At 42.0% G+C, this 27,480-nt stretch overlaps 1 protein-coding gene across 3 annotated transcripts; it reads right to left on the reverse strand.

Moving 5' to 3' along the window:
• Positions 1 to 26,541, reverse strand: ppp2r2d (protein phosphatase 2, regulatory subunit B, delta). Of its 3 annotated transcripts, none has more exons than XR_011978202.1 (10): positions 25,902 to 26,284; positions 10,933 to 11,030; positions 9,793 to 9,958; positions 8,766 to 8,878; positions 6,925 to 7,102; positions 6,177 to 6,341; positions 4,175 to 4,344; positions 3,106 to 3,197; positions 1,612 to 2,923; positions 1 to 1,489 (listed from the first exon to the last, which is right to left on the reverse strand). XR_011978202.1 is itself a non-coding variant. In XM_072667130.1 (10 exons), exons 1-10 carry the CDS (start codon positions 26,324 to 26,326, stop codon positions 2,644 to 2,646), a joined length of 1,344 nt encoding a protein of 447 aa, XP_072523231.1. In that variant the 5' UTR covers positions 26,327 to 26,541; the 3' UTR covers positions 1 to 2,643. The 3 variants fall into 3 exon arrangements, 2 of the variants coding, with proteins under 2 accessions (XP_072523231.1, XP_072523230.1); XM_072667130.1 differs by adding an exon at positions 26,320 to 26,541 and having other exon boundaries at positions 1 to 2,923; positions 25,902 to 25,976; XM_072667129.1 differs by having other exon boundaries at positions 1 to 2,923.
• Positions 26,542 to 27,480: the final 939 nt, after the last annotated feature.

Consider the following 27,480-nt stretch of genomic DNA (forward strand, 5'->3'; position numbering starts at 1 on the left):
TCAGGTAAACACAATTAAAATTTATTTAACTTTGGTCAAAAATAATCAAACAAGTGTACACTTCCACAATGTTAGCATCATCATCATTTTTTAACAAGGAAGAAGGCCAGAGAGAGTGCGTCCCTTTGACCTGACCGTTCCCGAATGTATAGAGCGTCACAATCAGCTATACAACTTTGTACTTTTTCAACCGTTCAGTTAAGTTTGTCATTTTTTTCCCCTCCTTTTAATTTATATTTCTTAAATTTTACTTCTTGGATCACAAGGTTTTGTCGCTGCCTGTCAAAATGTAGCAGCGCACGATCCGCACGTCTTGTCTCCGATAAACCGATGCCTTGACACGAGACTAAGGTTTTGATTTTACACACAAAAGTTAAGTCTTACAGTCTTGCTGTGTTTACTCAGCAACCTGCGCGGGTCCTGGGCCTCAAATCAGCACACGGGCCGCTCCGCATCTGACTTCCAGATCTGACTGGAGAAAAAGCTTTAGAAGAGGCACTCGACTCCGCTTTGATGGATCAGGGTTTTGAAAGCGTTTTACGTTTCTCGTCACTGACCACTTGATTAGTGTCCGAACACGAAGCCACACATACTGTAGCAGCAAGTACGTACAGTCACTGTCCCGCAAACAAACGTGCATCTCCATTTTGGTCTTTTTTTTTTTTTTCCTTTTTGACACATTAGGAATCAAGAAACAGTTGTTCTTTACATTGTATCCAAATCTCACCATGAATGGACCAATAGAAATGCTCCTAATTGACTTCCATTGAAAGTTCAGCTGTTATTTTTTTCTCCTCCTGTAAAATCGCAATTTTTCGGTTTGGAGATGCAGGATTTTTGCCCAACAGCGACACGATATGCAACGATGGACTGGAGTAATGCATTAACGCATAGGGAACGATGGGAATAAGGATTGTGGGTAAAGACTGGTGATGAGGGTGTGGCGTTGGGGGTTGTGTTAACGATAGCATTTAATATTTAATGGTTACTATAGAGAATCAGTATGGGATTCCCCGCTATAGTCATACAGAGAGATTTAAGGCTGCAGCATCCCTTTTCAAAAACAGATATACGCCCAAAGCTGGACTTTGGAGGGTCGACGGCAATACTGACACTTAAAATGGCCAAATGTCCTCAATTGTACAGTGCAGCAACTGCAGCTTCAAGTAGTACTATACAGAATCGTTTCCGAACCAGCTGCTTACGGAGGCACTTCCACCTCAGGATCAGGGTAAAGCTCAGCATTCTTGCTTGGAGGGGTTCTGCCTCGCCAGACAGTGGCCCCTTGGCGTTCCTGCCTCACAGGCTCACAGGAAAGTGGGCGACTGCGAACCACAGAAGCAAGGAGAGTCTTCTCTGCCGAGGTCCGGGGGAATGCAGCAGCGTCGATTTAGCCACACGTTTTAGGCGGATCTCCTCCCCTTTAAGCAGCTGGCTTAGAGATCAGCAGGATGACTTCACATTTCATTACTGGCGCGCTCCAAACCCACTTAGCGCAGATTACATGCAAATACAGAAGAAAAAATCTAACTAACAAAAAAAACAAAACCAAAAAAAAAGTCATTAAAAAGAGAAAAATAATAATAATACTCAAATAAACCTCATACATACCTGCTCGTAATGTAAAAAACGCTTCCTCTTTGTAGTTTTGTTACTTTTATTAAGTGGTTTTGACACCAGACGGTGTGGTTATATGTATATATATTTATATAGACACAGTCAGTGAGTAGATGTTACTATTCATGAGAAATCAAACGAAAAACAAAACAAAAACGAAGAAACGAAGATCTGCAATCTGTCCACTGACCAAAATGGAGACCTGTGGTTAAGTGCTTAAAAGGTAAAACACCCAGGCCTGGGATTGAGGCCAAGGGGAGGAATGTTGACGGGCATTGACAAGCCCCCCCCCCCCAAATATAAACCCAAAAAAAAAAAAAAAAAAGCCCAGAAAGCCCAGGGCTCCCAGGCGACAGACAGATTATGGTGGTTCTGACAAAGAGGAGACAATGGGACGCTCGTTTCCTTGGGTCTTCAACGGTCTTGGTCGACAAAAACAAACTAACCAAAAAAAAAAAAAAAAAAAAAACTAAGGCTCAGACTGAAAAAAAGAACAGAAAAGACTGATCGAAGACGTTGGTGACCGCTGAAAGGTTGATTTGGCCTCTGTGTTGAGTGCTGCTTGTTGATTCTGCTCGGCGGGGCTGTGGTGGTGGTGGTGGGGAGGTGGATAAGGGTGGGTGGTGTTGGCCTTCTCCTGGTTTTTGAAGGGGCAATTTTGACATTTTTTTACTTAATGTTTTTTGTTTGTTTGTTTTTTTTAAGGGTTCCTGACTATGCCCCTCTTGACGGGGCGTGAGCAACAGAATCGCGCTCTGGGTTCCCTCGCTAAGCGTGAAAGAACCAAACAACCACAAAATTTGAGTGCATCGATTCTTCTGTTAGGAGAACAAGAAACAAGGCTGCGGCTTCTCTTGACTAGGCTATGGAAAGTACGAGATTTATTATGTTTCTCTGTCTGTTTGTTTATCGTGTGTCCTTTGTCCTGTGCCGAGAGAGAGAGAGGGGGGGGTAGGGGGGTGTTAAGGTGGGGGTATTTCTCGGTTTGGATTTTCTCTGCTGTTTCCCCACCATACTTTTCTTTTCTTAGTTAATTTTGTCCTGGAATATATACAGGTTGTTGGTGGCAGCCACCGCTATGACGTTCTCCTTCGGGTGCCAGGCGGTGTGGAGGATCTTCTTGTTGAAGTCCAGGCTGTCCACGCTGATCTCGTCCTTCTTCCTCTTGCCTCCGGTGCAAACCTTGCGCGGTTTGAGCGTGGCGCGCGGTTTGCTGTTCTCCCGGGACGCCTCCAGTGTGATGTCTCGGCGCGTGTTCCGGTCAAACATCCTGAAGAAGTTGTTGTAGGAGCCGGTCATAATGGCACTGTAGAAGGTAAAGGACAATAAGAGAAGAGCCCTGTGACAACCTATACAAATAAAGCTGAATTGAAAGCTAATATAATGGTGCTTCTATGACACCAGTTATAAAGGACCATTTGTAGCACCTTTATGTAAGCAGGTTTAGCTACTATGTCTCTTATGATAAGAAGACGTTAAATCTCGTACCTGTCCGATCCGTTCCAGCAGCACTCGAACTTGTCAAAAATGCAGTCGTTCTCATACAGCGAGCACAGCTTGCTACGTAGGTATTCATGTACCTACAAACACAATGTCAGGAACTTAGTAAGCAACCGCCACAGATCATCTCGCACGCCTCACAACCTGAAACTTGGAACTAACTGGAATGTTAGCCTCTGTGTTTTTGTACAGGACGTTCTGCAGGTTGAAGATACTTCTGTATACACCAATCGCCCAGATCACCACCACCACTGACAGGTGAAGTGATCTACCGTGGCATCTGTCAGGGGGTGGATATATTAGGCAGCAGGAGGATTCCAAGAAAGTACAGGCTCAGGGGGCACAGGCTAAGGGGCATCTAAGACTCATTAGGCTCATGCAGGGCCCATCTCATAACTTACAGGATCTGCTGCTAACGTTAGTCTTGTTGGCAGATACCTCAGGACACCTCCAGAGGTCTTGGGGAGTCCCCATGCTTCGAACGGAGAAGATTTGTTGCTGCGGCACAAGGGTGGTGTTAATGTTATGGCTGATTATTTTGCCTGCCTGATGTTCTGGAGATATTCCTATCCAGTCATCTGGCCATCCCAGTTTAGTGTTGCTGTTCACGTGCTATTATGTAGACGTGTGGTTGGTGTGGCGCAACAGATAACACCTCTACCTGCCAGTGAGCAATTACACCATGTGGGAGACTGGGGTTCGATTCCCAGTCTGGGTTACTATGCTGTGCTACACCAATAAGAGTCCTTGGGTAAAACTCCTAACACTACATTGGCCCACCTATGCTAAATGCTGTAAATGTAAATAAATAAATAAATAAAAATCCCACCTCTTGATAGTGACACTGGATCCAGATGATCAGTGTTATTCACTTCACCTGTTAGCGGTTTTAATGTTTTGGCTGATAGGTGTATAACCTTACTTGTGAAATGTCCAACTTGGGCAACAAATACCAACAAATTGGCCTTAAATCCACCCTGTCCAGGAATCCGCTGATCCTAGTATGCTGCCATGTTCAGGATGTGTTTGGTGTTGTTGCACGTTTGCCGTTCAGTACCTGGTAGGTCTCTACAGGCCGGTTCTCCATGTTGAGGTCCCACACCTTCACGGAAAGGTAGTCTCGGGTCATCATGTATCTGCCACTGTGGCTGAACTTGACGTCAGATATGGAGGAGATGATTTCTGAGAAGAACGACCTGCTGCTCGGATCTTCGGGTTCTTCGAAAACTTTGGTGGGTGGACAGGAACAGACAAGTTTTCAAATTAAAAAATAATAATAATTTTGAAATAATTAAGTCTAATTTTCAGGGATTTGTGCTAATATCAACAGTTAGAGAGTCACCTGCATAGACGAACCACTGAAATTACATTTAACTCTGTCCCAATGTTCTCAACGCAAAAAAAAAAGTTTAAGTTTTATTAATTAATAAAGGTTTTATTTATTAATATACACACACATACATTCAAAAAAAACATATCATTATTATTAATATATAGATTTTTATCTTTAACAAAAACACGTGACCTGCACTCAGTGACATCACTCCCTCTGGCAGGAAGCATGGAGAAGGTAGTATGATGCATCAAACCTCTCTAATTTTTTTTGTAAATTAATTATTAGTCAAAACGTTTAGTAACAGACAAACTGTGGAAAAAGTCCACTTTGCTCATGGTTTAAATGGCTTAAACAGTGTAATAACAGTAAATCAATGAGTCAATTCTTTCCATCCTTAAAATGTACCCACACTTCAATAGTGCACCCTGCATGTCTGTGGATGACCTTGCATCACACTGTAATATCAGGTTAATTATAGTGCAAAGAAGCAGTGTGTTTTCTACATCAATGGAAAAATGTGACCTGTGTGCATTTCTGCTGCTTGAGACTGAGGGGGGAAAAAAAGGACACCATTTGTGTTTTCTTGACCCACAGCGAACAAACCAGATTAATTGCATAATCCAGTGATTACGCAACAGAGACTTGCTGACATTAAACAGAAAACAAACAGTCTCCTCACTTCAGAACTACACTGAAGCAGCCAGAGCTCACGGCCTCATGTGATCAAGAGAGCTGGGTTCTGGTGTTGAGATCCAAAAAAAAAAAAAAAAAAAAAAAAAAAAAAAGAGCAGACCATCACAGGATGACGAGCCTCTTTTCCCTTTTAAACGTCCTTAAGGACTCTGGATGGAAAGTTTAGGGTCTCTGTTCCAAAAATATACTGAACCCACTTCAAAAATGGGCACAGCGTTTTGTCCCACTAAACACTGCAAAAATAACATAGCATAGCCGACCGTGAGCATGTTAGCGGCGCTGCATTGAAAGAAACCATCAACGTGGTCATACTGCGTTCTGTTACATATGTGAGAGAGAGAGAGAGAGAGAGAGAGCACAAGTGAGAAGTAAGGGAGAGCATGCAATTGCAGAAGAGCGAGAGCAAGAAATCAAAAGTCTAAGAATGAAGGAAATGAGAGCGCTAAAGAGAGAGACATGCGAGAGCAAAAGAGTAAGAGCTCACAAGAATGTGTGGGAAAAGGCAAGTGAGAAAAAGAGAGCGCAGGTGCAGAAGAGCGAGAGCGTCAAAAAAGAAAGTGTAAATATAAAAAAATAATTAAATAAATAAAAGAGCTTGAGAGCATGCGAGAAAGCAGGAGAGAGAGAGAGGGGGAAAAAAGTGCAGGAGTGCGAAAGCTCGTGGGTGAGGGCAAAAGAGAATGAAAGAGCAAAAAAAAGAAGAGAGTAAGAGCGGACAAGAGTGCGAGAGAGCAGCGTGACTGCAAGTGTGTAAGAGAAAGAAAAAGTGGGAGCGCACAGAAGTGAGAATGTGTGAGCGCAAGAAAGCTCGATCACAAGAGAGTGTAAGAGCGTGTGTAAGAGAAAGAAAGCGCGAGTGCGCAAGTGAGCTTTTATTAAAAAAAACATTTTAAAACAGTGCAGAAGAGGGAAAACAAGAACGAGCAAGAGTGCGATAGCATGTGCGAGAGCAAGTGTGAGTAAAAAGAGTGAGAAAGCATGTGTGCGCGAGAGCAACAATGTCACATGAGTGCATGTTTGGTCTACTCACATTTGCTATGTCTATCGCAGAGGGCTGCCGCCCGCATGTCGCAGAGACGGATGGTGCCCTTGCTGCTGCTGTACACAAACACGTTGCACTGGTGAGGGTGGCACTCTGCAGCCGTGATCACCTCCGTCAGCTCCTCCATGTTGGCAGGCTTTATATCTACAATGTCTGGAGGAGGGAAGCAGTGAAGGAAAGCAACACCAACCAAGGGCCAAAAACGGTCACAACAACCAACCAATCAATCAATCAATAAATGAATGAATAAATATATAGTTGTGCACAGGCTTTATGCATTAATAAAAGATCAAAGATTTATTAATTGACAACTCTGGCTCTAAAGATCAGAGCTAATTAACAGATTTGCATTATTCAGCTCCTCACAGCAAAAATCATAGCATTTTGAAGAGGAGGGATTTTTGAATGATGCCGACCCCAGACATGCACAAGCTAAGCTAGTGGTTCTCAAACTGGTCCTCAGGGACCCCAGACCGTCCACATTTTTGCTCTATCCCCATGTGTTGGGAGCTGAACTGGAGACCTCAATAGAAAAGGGGGGGGAAAAAAAGGTTCCCAGCAGTTTCAGTTTTAATGAAAGTGTAGTGGAGGTTTCAGAGACCGGCTATAGACCTCGCTTCAGAACATAAGGGATAAAGAACTCCTCATAAACCAAAGTGTTTCACAACCAAACGAGCAAACGCGACATTCACAGGTTCGTTGTGGGTGGACAGACTTGGGACTTGAAAAAGGATACTAAAACTTCTATCTGTGATTTCTAAGTGCCATAGGTTTATTCTTAGGTCATCTGCAGAAAGGTATGTTTCATGATCGCTATTTACTGAAATGGAGTTGATGTGATACGTGTGCGCATTTGCAAATATCCTGCGTGGGCTAGCTTCCACCATCAGGTCCATCGGCATCACCACAGGCACCTGTGGACGACAGACAGCGGCAAACACTCAAACGTTAGGCTTTTATGGCAATGAAGACATTTCGATTTCAGCTGAGGACCAGTCACGATAATTACGTTTACTTAATGACTTCTCGTAAAACAAAGACAGGACCTCATTTTCCCTGAGCTCAATATTGCCCTCTGTGTTTACACCCCCCCCCCCCCCCCCCCCCCCCCATATGTGCAATTAAGGGTCAATTTGCAATTACCTGTAAATAATATTGTTTTTATTTATTTTTATTTATTTTTTTACTTCTATTATTTATATTGAATATATATTGGTCATTTATCTACGTTTTTGCATATGAGTGTCTTGCTATCCCTTTGCTGCTGTGACACTGAATTTCCCCACTGTATGACTAATAAAGGACTCTTATCTCCCTGTTGGAGGAGAAGCCTGAACATTTAAATCTAGAATTAAAATATTTAATTTATTACTTATTTAAATATTCTGCAAAATGAAGAAAAAAATTCAAAAATCAATATCGTCAATTATTTTTATTTAAACTCTTTCCCACTGTATGTGTTTATATACTGTCCCCTTAAAAACATACTACTGCATGTGACTCATCCCACCATCCAGTCTGCAGACATGGAAGCAACAATGGAGGCAACATGGAGGAGCCCCTTAAATGCTAAGCCAACATCCTATATAATCATTCATTAATCATAATTAAGGTACAATGTTTATTAATCGTGATATTGATATCTTTACTACTAAATTTCTGTATCAGAGGCAAACAAAGACAATATCGTTCATAGTAATTCTTTTTAGAACAAAATGTGTCCAAAATAAGAGCTAGCATGACCGGCCTAGATGAAACAACGGCTACATCAAACGCGTTAATGTGGCTAATGCTGAATTAAAAAGGCAGAGGACACTGGAGTTTCCATCGTGTTGAGAGAAAATATGGCCCTTTCTAACATTACTTTCATGTGGTTTCAACTTGTTATCAAATGGTTATCTTAATCCTTTGTCTCACCTTTTGTTACCCTTCGTCTGCCGGCCTAAAGTGGTCACTCTCTCTCTTTGTATACCATCAACCCCCCTCAACTTCACCCACCTCCTACCCCTCTTTAAAGTGATAACTATCACCCCCTATTGTTGATACTCCAAGTGACCTATCCTTCATCCCCCTCCTACCCCTCCTTAAACTCCTCATCAACCTTTCTCCTCCCACAATTTCCAATGTATATAAGGCCCTCTCAAAATACCCCTAATCACACTGGGTTGACCGTGACCGATCGAGTTGTACATCTCTGTGTGTATCAATAAACTCATCAAAACTGAAGATCCAGTCTCCTGACTCCTGAATCTGTCTCCTGGACGCCGGATTTCTAACAGTGTTCATGGTTGATGGTAGACGGTGGGGTAGAAAAGCCTAGACGACAGCTGCCATCTGGCTCACCTCTGGCTGAGAACTCCTACATTTTAAACATTACGTAACTTCCCCACACAATACTTGAAGGTATATGCTTGAACCAAAAGGCCAGAAGGCGGTTCATCATTTAACGTCAGCGGTCCGCGCTGCCCATTGTCTTCTGGCAAGAATTCTTTCTACGCTTCCACACAAACAGAGACAGGAGACAGGAAACCGAGTCCGAAGGGAGCGTGGTGACGCGAGTGGGACGGATGAACTTGCCCTTAGTGTTGTGATTCTAAACGGATCTCTCAGACGTCCGTCTTCATCTTTCAGGTTGTAGCCCTCCGCTCGTTTGTCCCTTTCGCTGATCTTCCACAGCTTTATGGTTTTATCTTTTTCAGAGGAAAAACAACAGGGTAAGAATTACAGGCCAGAACTGTCAGGTCTCCTTAGAGTACAGGAAAAGAGACAGACAATGATCAGCTAAGGGTGAGACATCGGTGCTGATACTGGCACCTACAGCCAGTGTGTGCAGCATCCGTACCCGCAATAGAGAGCACCGATACCATGAAGCTTACGGACGCCCTACATTTATTCTTATTTTTATTTATTAATCATTATAAACTTTATTATGAAGCCAAACCTTTAAACAACCAGTAACAGCCAGTCATAAACAGTTATTACCATTAAACAGACGTTTAATGGAACTTTTAGCACTTTGTGTCTCCATGTGGTGTTTTTTGGGTCTGAAACCAATAGTTGAGTTTCAGCAGCTTGTTTTTAAAGGAAACACTGAAGTTTAGGAGCTTTTTACACAGAGACGTGAACCTGAAGGGTGAAATTGCTGCAGAAGTACTCTGTTTCTAAACTGGTGTTTTTTCACTGCTCTAAAATGTCAATTTTAAGCACTAATTAAAAAGCTGTTTGGTGAAGCTTAGCAAGATTACGTTTCCCGAGCTGCACGAGTTTCTGCATTGTGGCCATTTGTATTTTTTCAGCTCTGACACTTTATAAATGTGCCGTTTCTCAACCAGTAAACACTAAACATTTCAAGCTTATTAGATCTTATGTGGGATCAGATATAAAAAGTACAACCCTTAAAAAGTGGAGCTCTATACAGATCAGGCTTTACAGCCGTTTATACTCCAGTGTTAAAGTCAGAGCTGGTCTCTGTATCGGTTCTCTGTATCGGCAGAGACTTGAAATTCTGGTATCGGTGCATCCCTATTCACAGCACTGAGAAGACCATCAACAGCTGATGAACTGTCTTCAGCTTCAGAAACTTAAGGAAAGTAAGACCTCTTACCGTTCGTGGAGAGCAGGAAGTGAGCAGCGTTCTGTTGGGGCAGCCATCTGATTTTATTGATTTTCTCCTCAATTTCTAAACTTTTCAAATAATCGAATTCCGGTTCATGACTCTGGAAAGTGCTGTACACGTTGTACTCTCCTCTAGAGAGTTGGCGATTTTTACTCTAAAAGGGGGTAAAAGACATTGGGGTTACTTTTAAAAAGGGAGCCTTGAAAGAACAGCAAGGTGCCTTCACACCTACCACCAGAAAAGCAAGTGTGAAGGTACAAAATTTGGTGAGACCAGAAGAGGTGGTCTCGGTCCGCACCAACTGAACCATGGTGTAACACACTTTTTAGATGGTTCGGACCAATTACAGGAAGTTGAGGCAGCCGTTAAACAATAGAAGAAAAAAAAGAGCCTTTGTTCTGCTGAAATCCCCCCCAACCAGGGGGGCTTTTCATTTGAAACACTGTTCCAAACCTTTGTTTCTTACAAAGAAACAGATTGTCAAAATAAAAGTCACTAATACAAATTAATAGACTGTCCAATTAAGTCACTTATACAGACCATATCAAAAGTCATTAACACAATGTCAAAAGTTTAATACAAACCAACAGGCTGAGTCAAAATAAAATTCACCAATACAAACGAACGAACAGGCAGCATCAAAATGAGTCACTAATAATAAAACTGACCCTGCCAAAATAAGTCATTAATATAAAGGAAGTCTGTCAAAATAAAAGTCACCAATACAAACAGATTGTTTATATTAAACTTTTATTTTGACAAACAGGCCACGCCAAAACAAGTCGCCAATACAAACTAGCAGATTGTCAAAATAAAAGTTTAATATAAACAAACAGGCCAGGTCAAAAAAAAGTCACCAATACAAACAAACAGACTAAAAATAATTATATATTAAACAAACAGGCCGTATAAAAATATGTCTCCAATAGAAACGGTGTCAAAATAAGTCCCTAATTCAAACTAATCAGTAACAAAATACATTTAGACTGAAAGTTAAAATTACAGTCTCACACTTGTCTCAGTTTGTCTTTTTATATGATCTGAAGAGAGTTTTGTGATCCGTTACACCACTGACCGATACTCGTGATTTTTCCCCTTTTTATTTAAACTACTTTACTTTGAGCTTACCTCTTGTTCTCGCTGAAATATGACGACTCTTCCACCTTTGTCTCCTGTAGCTAGTAATTCCCCAGAGTAGTTAAATTCAACTGTTGAGATAATGTCCGCTGGAAAACACAAACAAGGAAAAAGCTCATTAGTGACCCAGTTAGGTGACCAACAGATGGTAGAACAGTCTGTTTTCTAACAGTCTAAGCAATACACAAGATTATTTACTGGTTCACTTGTACAGCATTCATCACACACACACACACACACTACTACACACTGTATTTTTATTCAGTCTACATCGGCTTCTACTACCCACTCCCCAACTCCACTTCACTCCACTCCTACGTGGAGGGCAAGCCAGAGGAGCACAGCAAGCACGACTCCCTGTTCCTGAAGCAGAGCGGCCAGCGCTCAGCAGTCATACGTAACCGGCCTAATACTTCACCAAGCTTTCACTCCTAGTGTAACAGGAGGGTATTTATACCAAAACAAATCCTAGGAGAAATCAGCAGCGTTGACCGATCTCAAATCAAGATAGTTCCCCGAATGTTCAGCCCACTGTCTGCAAACGAACGTCTACAAGCATCACTGGCACAGCTGCACCTATAGCCTGTGTGCTGAGGTTTAGCAACACTGGCGAACAGCCTTATTTACATTAGTACCAAATATATACACACCATGTCCAAAAGTTTGTGGACACCTGGTTCTAATGAATGCATTCTGCTATGTTAAGTTGCACCCATTGCTGACACACAAATACACACAGCTAGTTTAGTCCCTGTAGAGAAGTACTGCCAATAGGATAGGACGCTCTGCAGCAGATAAACGTGACCGTATAGGCACTATGCCGCCTAATGCCAGGGGTATGAAGCCCCACAGCATTGAGCTGTATTCTTTGGAATGGTGGATGGATGGATGGATGGATGGAGCTCTGTCCAATTTTTTTTTTTAGGGTAAGTTGGGCAGTTGGGGATGATTAGGTGGGGTGGTGATCATCACTAATGCACCTTTACACGACTGCTGTAAATACTTAACTTAAATACTTACCTATTAATGGTTACAATCCTACAGAACAAAAGGTTTGGGCGATGTCGGGTTAATGCACATCACTGTCTTCAAGGAGCAGCTCAGAGGTGCTGGATGGACAACAGAGCTGAGAATCTTCTACAAGCCTGAGCAGAGCACCTTAACCCAGTCCTCCAAAGCAGCAAAGGGGCAAAGATGAATGACCCCAGCTAATTCTGGCACGACCTACAGCCATGACTACACTGCTCCAGCAGAGGTAAAATTAGCATGTTACTCCAGTACAACGGGACTTAATCTCACAATACACCGTTCACACAGTTCAATTGGTTAAGACCTAATACTCATTAATTGTTTAGTCTTGTTTAAACGGTTGAAAGTAATAGAATTGTTTAGTAAGCACTGAATTATTCAGTATCCATGTTAGATAATTTAGTACACAGTGTGAATTATTCAGTATCTACTTTCAATTGTTATTTTCTCAGTATTTAGTATACATTCTTAGTAACTACGAGTTATTCAGTATCTAGTGTACAATTAGTATGTAATATGAATTGTTCAGTAACCCAGTATAAAGCAGTTTAGTATCTACTGTAAATTGTGTAGTAACAATTTTCAGCATTTACCATGCATTCTATTAGCTATTCCGTATGTAGCATACATTATGAATTATTCAGGAATCCAGTAAATTATTTAATAATCCAGTATAAATTAAGTAATTCAGCATTTATTCAATTCAAGAGAATGATTCAGTATCTACTGTGAATTATTCAGTATCTAGTATACATTTAGCATCAAATGAATTGAATTCAGCATTTTTTCAATTATAAAATTAGTAAATTATTCAGTATCTACTATACATTTAGCATTAGAATGATTCTATGAAATTATGAAATTAGAATGAAATTATTTTCTGAATTACTGAGTAACTTTTTTTTTAAGCGTTTAGTAAACATTGCTCAGAAACTAAAAGTTGTTCAATACCTTGTATATATTTAATAACTGATTTATTTAGTCACCACTATGAATTATTCAGTAATCCAGTATACATCATTCAATAATTCAGCATTTATTCAATTATAAAATTAGTAAATTATTCAGTATCTTCTACACATTTAGCATCTAATGAATGACTCAGTATCCAGTATAAATTATTCAGTGCAAATTATTTTCTGAATTACTGAGTAACTTTCAGCTTTTAGTAAAAGGCCCCCCACCCCCCACCCCATCAGCACTAATATTAATGTCTGTTCATGTGACTAATAATGAAAAGTGATCTTCACTGATCCCAGCTGGAAGAGACCTCTACCATATGAGCACAAATACTTTAAATTCTAAAGTGAATTATTTCGTTAACTCCACTTCGTATGACCCGTATTCTCCACCACGTACAAGCCCTTCGTTTCTACCACAGGAAGCCAAACTCCTACAGTCACGACGGTCCTACCAGTCGATTTACTGGCCAAGACATCATTCAGCATAGCAGAGAGGCCACACTCTCGCTTACGCCCTCATCTATAAAAGCGTACTGGACTCGTCTGCAGGTATTAATCTTCATCCAGGGTTCAGCAGAGATTCCGAAGTTCATTTTTTATATCGGTGCTCTTCACCAACGAGTCCACTGAGGCACTTGGCTGTGTTCAAGATGTCGATACGTCCGCACCTCATGAATGAGCGCTTGGTAATGTGGGAATCGACGCAGTCCGAAGTCAATACTTCTGAATATTTGGGTAGATTGTTTACCTGAGGAATACAAGGAAGCCGTGGCACCTGCAGAAAAGGCAAAGCTGGGCTGAAATTCTGCAGGAACACCAGTGGAACTTTAAGCTGGGGATATCCGGACACAACCCAGCACGAACAACTCGTCTGAAAGCAACATGAGTGCAAACGTCCCAACTTACCCTACAGGTGGAGTTAACAGATGCCAGTTAGAGATAAATGTGGTCAAATTGGCACAAAAATATTCAATAAAATTTCAGGTTTGTCCAATAAAAAAAAATAAATAAATAAAAAATAAAAAAAAGGTGAATTTAGATATTTACCATTTCTTAATTATTAATTGAATAATAATTTGTCGCATTTTTCCCTTTTTCTCTATACTTGGTACAGTCAACCCACCCCCATTCGTAGCTCCCCCATTACTACCAATACTCCAGGCACCACTAGCACCGTTTAACAGAGCGCTCACTGGGCCTTCAGTTTTCCTCAAAATTCTTCAGTGGGCTTCAGTGCAGCCAACAGGAGGGCGGTTACCACGTCTGGAAGTTCCTCCAACGTGGCTAGTTCACCATGGTTGAAGTTCAAAACATGTGTGACCCTGCATGTCTGCCGCACCACGCTGCTGACTGCTCAGTGAACGGAGCTCAGAGACTGAGGGTGGAGCTATTTTACAGTGGAACATGAGAACAGATCAGAATATCTGATCCTTTATAAAACTCACTGAAACGCTCTGTTTTACCAGCGGGAGAACCAGAGAACCGCTCACTCGCCATTCTCTGTTCATAAACCAGCATTGAAGAGCCCATTCAGAACCGAGTGGAGGCTAACACTAATGCTAATACACACACACACTATAGAAACCCTAAACTTACAGCACATTCACCCACTATACACCAGTCATTAGACACCAGTAGACCAACAACTACAGATACCAGTCCAGAGTGTGTACCACCACACACACACACACACACACACACACACACACACACACACACACACACACACACACACACACAGGAGGTGATTAGACTGCAGTGATGTAAAGGAGCTGGGAGCTGATTGGTCAGGGAGGAGAGTCAGTCTGGATTATCAGATATTAAACACTATAAAACATCATTTTAAGAAAAGTCTCGACTAAACTAAATCAGTCAGTCCAGAAAGTCTGATTATAGAAACTGATACTAAAATAAAGGGATTTTACTGAACCCATTAATCAGCAGCTCGTCTGATCTATGAACATACCGACTGGGGGCCCGAGCAGTCCAGCGGACTAAGGCACTGTCTCTATGATCAGAGGATCGCTGGTTCGAATCCTGGTCATGCTGCTAGCCAGAATGTCTGATTATAGAAACTGATGCTTTACATAAAGGGACTTCACTGAACCCATTAATCAGCAGCTCATCTGATCTAAACTGTGGGACTGGATTATTTATACACACACCGAGATCGGATCAGATCAGAGACCGCCTGAGGGCTTGAACAGTAGTATAGCCATTAAAAACAACCTAAAAAAGTGCAAATCCATCAAACCGCAACTACTTCCTACCCCTACACCCACCCCTACAAACCCCCGACTCCGCTGAATGGACCGTGCACATACCCATGCTGGAGAGCGTAGTGATGCCATTATTCTAGCAGTCTCGCAGGCTCTGGCAGTCACTTGCGTCACAGTGTTTTGACGGGAGGGTCTGCAAACCTGCAAGTCGCCCAATTACTGCTGCTGCCTCTCGTCTCCTGCTTTCTGACCGATGCAGACGAATGGGACCACCTGGCGCGTGGCGGTCGCTCCTCAGTGCCAATGTTTAATTTAATGACTAAGCAAACCGCGAACAGAGTGGTGTAGTCATTAACCAACCCGATCTTTCCCGTTCTGCCATGTCAGCACAACTCTCAGACGGAGGAGGGGGGATTCAGAGGGATATTTATAAAAAAAAAAAAAAAGAAAGAAACTGTAGACCTGAGGCAAGCCCACATTACAGCACAGCACTGCATCACAAACACCACAGGCAGTGAATCCAGTGGCACTGAAGGTTACTAGCCTGCAGAGCGCTGCCAAGGCAAAGACGGATGACCCGCCCCAGCACGGGCTAGTGCTCCGCTCGAAGGCGCTCTACATACACCGATCCCTACGTTACATCACTGATATCTCCTCCTGCGTGGAGTTAAATTTAGAGCATCCCTCCAAACACGAGCGAGAGGTTATCATGTGACGCCCCACATGGAGAAGGGAGAGGGGGCACCTAAATTAATAATCTCCCACCACACAAACACACAAACCATGCCCACCTCCACTAGGCTGGAAAGGGAGGCTGAGAAACGGAGACGTACCCATCCTGAAGCGCAGCGAGAGGCCATTATAGCTGGCTTTAAAGCCTGTGGCTGTCAGCAGCAGCAGGGGGAGATTTAAGTGCCTGGGAGAAGAAGTCGCAGCAGCAGCAGAAGCCCCGTCTCGTCTGCAGAGGCGAGCGCGCGAGAGGAGAGACGCTCGGCCATGTTGGACAGGTAGGAGGGGACCCCCCCCCCACGTGAGCGAGAGACGAGGAGACCCCCCTCGGAGGGATCTGCAGTGGCTACAGTGACATTACGCCAACGTCAACAGAGCTATAAATATAGATACTAGAAGAGAGAGAAGAGGAGAGCGCACGCGCGAAAGAGACAGAGCGAGGGACAGGGTGTGCGCGAGAGTGCTGGGGGTGTGGCAGAGGACGACAACAGAAAACATCTAGGGCTGTTGCATTGGTGAGAATGAGCTGCAGAAGAGTCTGTATGTAGATTAATAGAATTAATAAGGGTAAAGAGGCTGCAGGGATTCAGAGCTGCTGTGTGGGGGCGTGTCTGACTGCGCCATGATTGACAGCAGCACTTTCCTGCCGATGTAAACAACCCAGCACTAGTGGGAGTGGTGAGTGACACCACCAACAATGTTAGAGGGGGCAGAAGCAATGGTTCAGCTTTACATGGCCGACAATTTTATTCATTTTCTTTTGTACATTATGTAAATCTGGCAGTTTGGACCAATAGAAATGCTCCAAAGTTCTGTCAAATTTCCATTTTTGAAGATATGAGATTTTTGAGCAATAGCAATGGTATACCAGCTGATATTTAACAGGTCAACGCCTAGTACGTTATCCGGACAAAAGTATTGGGACACCTCCTTATTCACTATTATAGGCTTTCTTCTACATTCTGGAGCACTGCTGTGAGGATTTGATGGCATTTAGTGAAAAAGCATCAGTGATATCGGATGATCCCCACTTCACCTCATCCCATGCTGGGGGATTTTATACCCCTCTAGCCCACGCCTGGCGAATCCTATTCTGTTGGCAGTACTTCTCTACAGGGACTAGACAAGCTGTGTATGTGTACATTTGCACAATGCATATATTAGAAGGGATGTCCACAAACTTTTTTTTGGCAGTTTACTCCTTATTTCCAGGAATCTGAGCTGTTCTGCAAAACATTAATAATAGATTTTAACCTGGATGCAAACATGATTCAGACATGGAATTTAATCTATCTGGGGGGACATCACATCCTGTATAATGAGACTTTAATGGGACCCATTTAATGCGCAACAAAGCATCCAAAAATACCCGAGTGCAACTTTTAAGTGCACAGTATCTGCTGGAAGGACTTACATGGACATTGAAGCTTTATATCGTGCCCCCCCGAATAAGTTTATCCCTCTGAAGTCTATAAGGACATTCTCTCAGTTTTAGTGCACATCTTCTTAAATTGGCCGTTTAAGACACCTGCATATAAGATGAGCCCCACATGTTTTATATCAACATGCTCAGAACAATCTCAGCTCCTTACATAAGGAGACCTCATGCGACCTAGAGCAGCGTGTGAAGAGATCTCTGACCCTAAACTTGTAAAAACAGACTCATGTGGACAAACTGTTTCAGCGTGCTTGAAAGATTTACCGAGTCCGAGCCTCACAAAAGCAGTGCCATGTCCGAATGAACTGGTGTGCGAACGGCAAGAGGCCGCTGGTCCCATTGGTACGTTTCACACAAACCCACTGAGGGACACGCAAGTCCACCAGTTACAGATGAGAGGCAGAGGACACGCACAAATCCACTAGTTAAGACACAGAGGCAGAGACCCGTATCTCGACTCGTCTTAACAGCCTCATAACTCCGGAAGAGAGACACCGCGTATGATACGGCGATGAGGTGCAGTAGAAAGGGCGGAGTCTACAGCTCCAGTAAACGCCTGAGCGGTCTTTCTGAGCAGGATTATCACACAGATATGAACAGAAACGTCAGTTAGAGTTGAAACACCGGCACGTTTGCAGACTCCAGAGGGTTAAGCACAGACGTAGACTGCCAACAGACAGTCAACCACATAACCGCTGAAGCCGTAAACACTCCTATAAAAAAAAAAAAGAAAGAAAAAAAACGCATCTAATTTTATTGGAAGTGTGATGTTCTTTACAATTTTATAAATAAATAAATAAATAAATAAATAGAGGGTTTCTGTTATGAAATGCACTGGTTTCAGCACCAATACCTAAAACCAGCAAGAAAAGGTCAATAATTTTTTTTTTTTAAAAAGCCACCAGCGCCTCCAAAACTAAAGAAAGAGAGGAAACCGGAAGTCTGTGCTCAGAAACTCGGTTTGCAGGGAAAACCGCTTTGGAAACAGCTTGGCCGCCCACCAGCAGCAGTTTCTCTCACTTCCACTTTTCGAGCCATGGGAAAGACGAACACGCTCCAGCTTTGATGAAGGGCTGTAATTCTTCACCAATCAAATCGTGAGGCTTGGTTTCCGGGCTACAGTGTGCCTCTGAAAGAGCGCTTCCACTGCAGGGCTTACTACTGGGGATACTGCAGGACTCAGGAAAACATGCAAAAACGGGTAGGCATGCCAACAGTGGGGTGGAGGGTTACCAAAACAACCCCGATAAAAATAAAATTACAATATCATGAAAAAGTTGATTTATTTCAGTAATTCCATTCTAAAAGTGAAAGTTGTATATTATATCCATTTATTACACACAGACTGATATTTCAGGTGTTATTTCTTTTTTAATTTTGATGGTTATAACTGACAACTAATGAAAACCTCAAATTCAGTATCTCAAAATTATAATATTGTGAAAATGTTAAATATTGAAGACACCTGGTGCCACACTCTAATCAGCTAATTAACTCAAAATCTGGTATCGGAAAGAACAAGTGGCGAACCTACAATGAATCCAGATTCACGTGTGTATGTATCGCTCAGCCCAGCACCACATGATGTTTACATGCAAAGAACGCAATGAAGCACCAACAGTGAGACAGCCTGCGTAACACATCAGCACCCTGTTGAAACCCTGTTTAACAGAAAACAGCTTAGAAACACTGGATCACAGGGAAGCCTTCCCTGAACATCTGCTCAGCACAGCTTTACCCTAAACTACAGGCCTGCCAGGCACTGCGATATGTACACAAACACTTCAGGCAGTGATCTGAAGGTCAACAGGTCAAACTGAAGGGTGCCGGTTCAACGCAGGCTGGATCAGCATAGATCAGCAGTCAGCCGATCACACACTGAGGAAAGTGCCGGGCCCTGAGCTTTAAGTGTCACCTACATGTCTTTATATACCCCTGTGTTGATTTAAATAAATAAATAAATAAAAATAAATAAATAAATAAAAACACAAAAAAAACCCAACAACAAAACACACTGAATACAAAGTGAAGTACGCACCATGTCCTATAATTTTCCACATTGACATAATCTGGTATTTGTTCTGTACTTTTGTGCTGTACAAAAGTGTACATTGTGTGTAAAATGACTTGAAATTAGGGCCACACTACACCAAAAACAACTAAAAAACAACAAAAAAAATACATATATATATATATATATATATAAATAATTTATTTAAAAGAAAAAAGCAAAAAATATACGTATTAAATGTATTATTTAAAAATATATATATATACATATATATCATTGTTTTTTTGTGTGTTATTTTGTTATTTCCAAAATTCAAGTTATTTTGAACATTTTTTCCCCTGCAATATATACTGTGCTTAGAGCTGGGCAACATAGTACTGTGATAAGTTATCGTCATAAGTTTTTCTAAGCATATGGAGGATACTGGGCTTAATAAACACTGATCAGCTTCAGGTTTCATTACTAACAGTGTGATTAGACTGGTTTAATTAGATGCAGTTCAGCAGATGTTGAGTATAAATCACTGTATTCAGTACAGGAGAGAATCTGAATAGTAGTTTATAAGAATCTGTCACTAGTGTATTTAGTCTGCGATCATGAAAGTCTTTTATATAAATATATAAATATTGTGATACAGTATTTTTACCATATCGCCCAGCCCTAACTAACTAAAATATACACCAAGTACCACCAACAACGTACCAGACAAACACCAGATTTCACCACATTTAATCAGACGTCATGTATTGGTGTGTAACATATACCACTTCACCAAACATTCTCTCTCTCGCGCTCTCTCTCTCTTACCCACACACCTCAACTGAACACACCTGCTGAACATTTAGCTGAACATTTAGGCTAAGCCCCGCCCCCAGCTAAACCAATACCTCCTTAGAGGGGTGACGGCCCTTTGCTGTTATATTAAAACCACAGAGACACACACACCGCTATTACATTAGTCAATACATAACCAATCACTTATTTCTACACATGCATTTACTTCCCTTCCTTCTGCCACACAGGTTCGACGGACACCAGAACCCCCTCCCTCCCTGAAGGTGGATCCGGCCAAAAAGGATAAGGTGCCCTGGCTCCCTCTGCCTCCCTTTTAACTCCAACACTCACTGCAGCAGGATTTAAAGGTATGTACAAGCAACTTGTTTACAATAATACTACATGTAATACCTCCTACCTTATTCATACGTATTCATACTGGTCATGGGCTACCTTGCCTCACCACACCTCCATTGAAACTTAAGGTTTGCAGTTTTTCCTGCAAAAGGGAAAAAATATCTGGTGAGGTTTTTGCAAGACAAACGTCTGTCCTTAGTCTACTACTCAGCCATAAAACGCCGAACAGCTGTCCTGCTGTGAATGGATAAAAAAATACCCCTATAAATAAACTAGCCCTCCATCTTCCCTTGAAGATATTGTTCAGCACGTTTCAGACACCAGACAACTTTCAGCGATGGAGCTTTTAGAGGCAATAAACTCTTAGAACTCTTAGACTCGACAGATGTCTCTAAAACTGAGCATTTCGCAGCAAACCAGTCTTAAAAATAAAACTGGCTAATTTCCCCCAAGTTTTCCTACCAGTCTGGGCCCAGTATCGACTCCGTGCTGTCCTCATGACCTCACAGCTAGACACAATAAAAGCCTCACACTTTAGTTTAAACTGAAGCTCTAGACACGCATGCAAACAACGGCTCACTGCAATGACCTTACAGGACAACCCTACAGAGCAAGAGAGAGAAGACTGAGTAACTGTGTCTCCATACAAACACACACAGTGTGAGTGAGAGAGGGTCTCAATGGGTGCCCCCCACAGCCCAGAGTGGAGTGAGGTTCTCAACAGGTGCCACTCAAACCGCCACTCTTTATATAAAAATAAATAAATAAATAAAAACTTTACTGGGCAAAAACGTTATCTAACGTTAATCTGCCAGTTGTTCTTTACATTGTGTCTAAATTTCATGATGAATGGACCAATAGAAATGCTCCAAAATGACAATCAAATCTTTTTACACTGACTTCCATTGAAAGTTAAAAAGGTTATTTCCTTCTCCTGTAAAGTTGCTGTGATCGCAACAATCTACTGAACAAACACAAATGTCCTGGACTAGAGCTGAACAACGAGACCTCCATAAACAAGCCTTAAGCGTTTAGGTCTCACAGCAACAAAATTACTGCATAAAACATCAAATTTTACATAAAACTAAACAACCCATCACACAATCAAATATCCACACCCAGCATTAGACCTGCAAACACTGCCATGGCTTTACCCACAGACCGACCGACCAAAGACAGGCATCGGAGGCGGGGCTTAAAGAGGAGTGGGCAGGGCACAAAGCACCCAATCAGAGGCAGTTCTGCTATAAACATCACTGTTGCAACCAGTGGTAGTTTCAACACTGGGACGGTCGCTGCCCTCCACCACGTAACCGAGGGAAAGATCTTCTCCAAGGCGTTAGGGAGTTACATACACAGCAGAACTGTGTGAATTTTAACCTCTAGGGGGCGCACTAACCAGATTTGGAACAGCCAAGTGGAACTTATCCGTATAAAATGTGTATTCCTGGATTAAACACTTGTCTTAACCCAACTCTGAGGATAATGTCTGAAAGTTTATAGATTTTATCAAATAAAAAATTATAATAAAAAAAACAGGCACTTTACCGTTTATCCATAAAACAGAAAAACGGACCCAACGTTCCTTAGAAAACTTTTTTTGCCCCAAGCAGATCACAGTATATATAGTATATAGTACAGGCTACTGCACCAGTGTTTCGCATTGGCTGTTGGTAATACCATGACTAAACAGCCCTAAGCAGCCAGATTACAACACTCAGCCCAGCGTAAAACACAGCAGTGATGGGGTTTTCTTGAAAAGTGGAAGTTCAAGCCAGTAACATGACTTTGTATGAGTACATTACAACACAGCCAAGCAGAACAGAACACAACACAATAGCAGGAAAGGCTCAAAACAACAGGCAACAGGGCTGTGAATTTGGTATGAACCTGGCGATACCATGAATATCACAATAAAGGGGCTCTGATTCGATACATACTGTAAAAGCAAGGCGATATTTTTGTTTCTTACCAAATTTGAGAAAAACTGTCATGGAACTCTTGAATCTGTTGAGTGTAACAGTGCCATCTAGCAGTCAGGGGTTTAAACACCACAAAATAAACCACTTTTCCCCATCTTCACATGTTTTCTAGGGCTGAATGATATTGGTGGTTGGGGGTACTACTGGTGACTTCACCAGAAGTCAGTGATCTAACAGATATTGGGCAGATAACCAGCCTCGCTATTCTGAATTATGTACCTCTAGGGGGCGCACTAACCAGGTTTGGAACAGCATATGTATAACTCATCAGTATAAACTGGTTATTCCTGGATTAATCACTCGTCTTAACCAACTCTATCTAAAAGTTTATAGATTTTATCAACAAAAAAAATCTCTTGTAGAAAGGTCATGTAAAATGAACAGGGCAGAGGTTTCTTTTGCATTAAGCTGCATAAAAACTTTACATTTAATTAAAATTGCCCTACATGGCATCGCTTGTCCCGCAATGTGACCACTGCGCATGCCCATTCTGCAATGATGCTGAATACTGATGCACTGTGCAGCCTGAACGTCGACTACCAATTCAAAATCAATGCTGCGAACTGATATTCGATTTTCAAACAGACACTATATATATTATAATATATAGAGACAGACCAATCAGAAACTAGGCCCAGATATTGATCCCGATATCCACAGGACCTGCTGCATTCACTGAACCCGATTCCCAGAGTAACCTACAGACATGGTGCACATACCATAGCAAATACACTACTTACCCCATCTAACCAGCAGCGCTTTTAAAAGCCACGACTTTGCTGTTTCCGCCACTTTTCAGCGATCGAGAGACGAGCTGAACTGAATAAGACCGGTTTATGGATCCACTAGTTTCCACTAGTGATAGTTATTGCTTGGATCACGCAGGACCCGCAGACACACCCTTTAACTTGATGCTCTACTCTACTTGCAGCTGTCGGTTATATGTGCGTCATGCGTCATCTTTCTGTCCCTTTTGATAAATATATTAATAAGAATACAAAGGAAACCAGGACTGATTAGTAATAATGTATCAATTTATTGCTTAGAACCAAACTACGTGTATAAACACACCCTTATTCTAAATGAATGCACTCTGTCCAATTAAACAGGACTAATTACTCTCTTAGTAAGGAAACATTCAGTAGTGCTGTTTAAGCACTGACCCTATCCTCCAGAAAATGCTCGGAAAAGCTTAATATTAGTATAATATTAATGATATATTTTGTAAAAAATGTGCAATGTACTAGGAAACACTACGTCTATCCCTGTAGACAAAACAGTGGCTTGTTTAAACACAGTAAACTAGGAGAACTAGGCCAAAACATTAAAGCAGCAGTATGCGATAACTGGCACTTCACTGTACATCAGGAAGTGTAATCTGCACTCAAGGAGGACATGCTTTACACATGCCTTTCTGGACAAGCTGAGAGACACAGAACAATCGCTGAAAGTGAAAGAATCATGTGGACTGAGGTGGGATTTTACACAAACAGGACTCGGGCTACAGGTGGTGGAGGTCTAACGCAGCTCCACCAAACTTCCATAGTGCAGTTAGCAGCGAGCCAAGCCTGGACTGGCAATGACCGAGACACTCCTCAACATTTTACAGGTCAGTGGAGCATCAACGTAACTCTGAAGCTGTTATTTTAAGGTAAAAAAGGTACATGTCGCTTTAAATAGATCAATCCGTCATTACTGCAGTCTTTTTAGAGCACAGACTGAAAATTTAATTAAGAAAAATGTTTTAATTTTATTTAAGAATAAGACAAAGAATCCTAAACTAAATCATAGACTGGGTGTATGCTGGAAACAATGACCTTTAATCAGTTTCCCAGCTAAATTAACATTTTACCTTTCTCCTCCACGTTGTTTCCACGTTGTAAACTCAATGGGAAGAGTCCCGTGACTACACGCGCAGTAGTATGTATTTAGGGAAGAGAACATTAATACACAGTGGGGGGGGGAATGAACAGAATGTAAAAAATAATAATAATATTCATTTTTAGATTAATTAGCCAGCTCTAGAGCTGCGTATAAGCTGCCTCATCATTAGAGGATGGGTCCTTGCGTATACAAATGTGTGTACACATTATATGGTAAACTACTGATATAATCTTGATATTTCAGACAATTTCATGATGCATATTTAGCTTTTTTATTTGAATATTTTAAAATATGGACAAAATGCATCAGGAGCAGCAAATTCTTAAAAAAAAAACTGCTGTTCAGATACTCTCCTGTACCGAGTACAATGACTTCTACTCCAATTCGGCTGCAGTTCATCTAATTCAGCAGCACTAATTACACTCTCCGTAACGAAACCTGCAGTTGGTCTGTGTTTCTTAAGCAGTGACGATATTCACGATACGCTCGCTTGCATCACTTATCAAATTTACCACGATTTTGATCAAATATCATAATCCCCAGAACTATTTAGATCCAGCTTTCTGTCCTGGATTCACTACGTTGCCAGTGTTTCCATCACTGAACAGAAGGCACCAAGAAAACTGAATTCTGTGCCATCCCGGAAAGCTCCGAAATCACCACGGGTCGGTAAGCGTGCGAGACCACGCGGTGAAGTACGTGTCCCCTATCCTTCACTATATTATTAAGCACTAAATCCCATAATGTTGTTTTAAAAAACTGTCAAATACAGGTGAAAACATTGCAGATGTCTGTTGCTCATGTTTCAGTTCAGGCAGCAAATTTTCTGAGGTCATCTGAGGTACCACCTAGGATTGCTTCATGTACCAGCAGCAGTGGTACCACAGCTGGAGAACCAGTGGTCTACAGGAGTGCATGTCTGCGTGGCAGTGTGTGTGTGTATGTGTGTGCATGCATCCCAAATATAGAGGTACAGTATTTGCATCATTACTGTGCAAAACAAACCAATAAATGCAACAAATCCTGACTTCTAGTCATCCTGAACACGAGTCATCAATGAACTCCTCAGCTAATTCTCCACCTCATCACTGCAGCTGCTCTACAGCCCTCTGCAAGACTCTCGGTGAGTCTAACAGGGCACTGAATCATCCCTTCCCTTTCCCTCCAGATCTCCTGCACGCACACACCCTTGAGGCTGGAGCTAGGCTCGTGCGTAAAGGCGGCCTGTGCGTAAAGGCGCACTCGCTCAACAAGCCGGGCGGGTTATTTCACACTCCAGCTCGCGCAGAAGAAAGACGGGAAAACAAACATGCATGGCCTAAACAGCTCTGCACCGTCCCTACTTCCCCTGGCCGCCCTCGCATGCTAAGCTAATGCTAGGCAGGCACGCGAGTCAGCAGCGGCTTGCTAGCCCGTTAGCCGCCTAGCATGCTCGCTCCCCTGTTAGCTGACGTGCTAAAGCTAAGTCATATGCCTGCACCGGGGTTTTGACGCTAAAGCAGCACGCGCGTGAGGAGTCGGCACAAAAGCAACCAGCACGCACTTAGCTAGCTAGTTGCAGACGCACGCGCTTACCTTCCGCCACATCCTCGTCTATGGCCCCCTTCACCTGGGAGAAACACCACTGGAAATCGTTCCCTCCTCCGACCCCTGCGGTGGGGGGCGCAAAGAGAGAGATAGAAGAGTCACATTTCAATGCACTGTGATTATAAACGGTGATTGTGTGTGTTTGTGCGTGCGTGCGTGCATGCATGCGTGCGTGCATGCGCGCTTGCTGAACGGGGAGAGAGAGAGAGGGAGGTCCGGCGGGGTAAAGTTGCAGTGCAGCCCGGGTAGGCCGCGCTGGTGGCAGCAGGGTAGCGGTGACTTGCTCTCCTCCTCCTCCCTCTCTCTCTCTCTCTCTCTCTCGCGCGCGCTCCCTCCTGTCTCCTCTGCTCGCGCTCTCCTCTCCACCTCCTCTTCCCCTCCGCCTACAAACTTTCGCAGCCCTAACCTGCCATCGCGTCGCTCCGCAGCAGATGCGCCGTCGCCGTGGCTCTCTCCGACCCGCTAGTACCGCCTGTCAGCCCTTATCGGGGAATCGCAGCGCGGCCCAAACCGTGGAGAAGCGCTCCGCTCCGGTCCGGTCGGGTCCGATCAGCGCAGCCTCAGCGCGCCGCGCGCATCGCCCGAGATTTCTTATTCCTCTCAAGATGGCGCACGCGGCCAGTCGACATGATGCCGTGACGTCACTCCCGACCCGAAAGGGGGGGGTGCGCGAGCAGCGTCGTAATACTAATAACAATTGTAATTATTATTATTATTATTATTATTATTATTATATTATATGAAAATATGAACTAAGATATGAAGTAAGAAAATTACATGAATAATATTAATAATAATAGAGGATGAAAGCAAGATAATAGGACGGTGGGAAAAACAGAAAAACGTAATCAGATAATAATAATAATAATTATTATTATTATTATTATTATATGAAAATATGAACTTAAGTAAGAAAATTACATGAATAATAATAATAATTATTAAAATAATAATAGAGGATGAAAGCAAAATAGTAGGACGGTGGGAAAAACAGAAAAATGTAATCAGATAATAATAATTACTATAATTATTAATTTTATTATTATATGAAAATATGAACTTAAATAAGAAAATTACATGAATAATAGTAATAATAATAGAGGATGAAAGCAAGATAATAGGACGGTGGGAAAAACAGAAAAACATAATCAGATAATAATAATAATAATTATTATTATTATTATTTGAAAATATGAACTTAAGTAAGAAAATTACATGAATAATAATAATAATTATAAAAATAATATTAAGGATGAAAGCAAAATAATAGGACAGTGGGAAAAAACAGAAAAATCTAGTTAGATATTAATTTATTATTATTATTAATAAAAGCAAATGAAAATAGTACTATGGAAATAAAACAAATAATAGTTATTTGTGTTTTACTAATTTCTCTTTCTTTTTTAATTTTTATTTTATGCTATTACTGCACATACGAACGGTTTAGGCAACACAATAAAGAGTCCTGCGGTCAACCTTGTGCACCTACATGGACTCGGTAAAGTTATTTGATATTTCCATTAGTAAATGCCTATTACTGCACGCCAGGAAATGTAGCTGAAGATTC

Source organism: Salminus brasiliensis, chromosome 22 (assembly GCF_030463535.1).
Source record: "Salminus brasiliensis chromosome 22, fSalBra1.hap2, whole genome shotgun sequence".
In the NCBI taxonomy this organism is placed as follows: domain Eukaryota; kingdom Metazoa; phylum Chordata; class Actinopteri; order Characiformes; family Bryconidae; genus Salminus; species Salminus brasiliensis.

What these genes read in the sequence shown, in the direction of transcription:
- ppp2r2d (XM_072667129.1), bottom strand. Translation starts at nt 26,091, where the DNA reads ATGCACGCACGCATGCATGCACGCACGCACGCACAAACACACACAATC. An exon ending in TTAGAATCACAACACTAAGG is followed by an intron (nt 7,103 to 8,765) that starts GCAAGTTCATCC and finishes TGTCGTCCACAG; the next exon opens with GTGCCTGTGGTGATGCCGAT. An exon ending in GGCCTGTAGAGACCTACCAG is followed by an intron (nt 3,198 to 4,174) that starts GTACTGAACGGC and finishes TTGTGTTTGTAG; the next exon opens with GTACATGAATACCTACGTAG.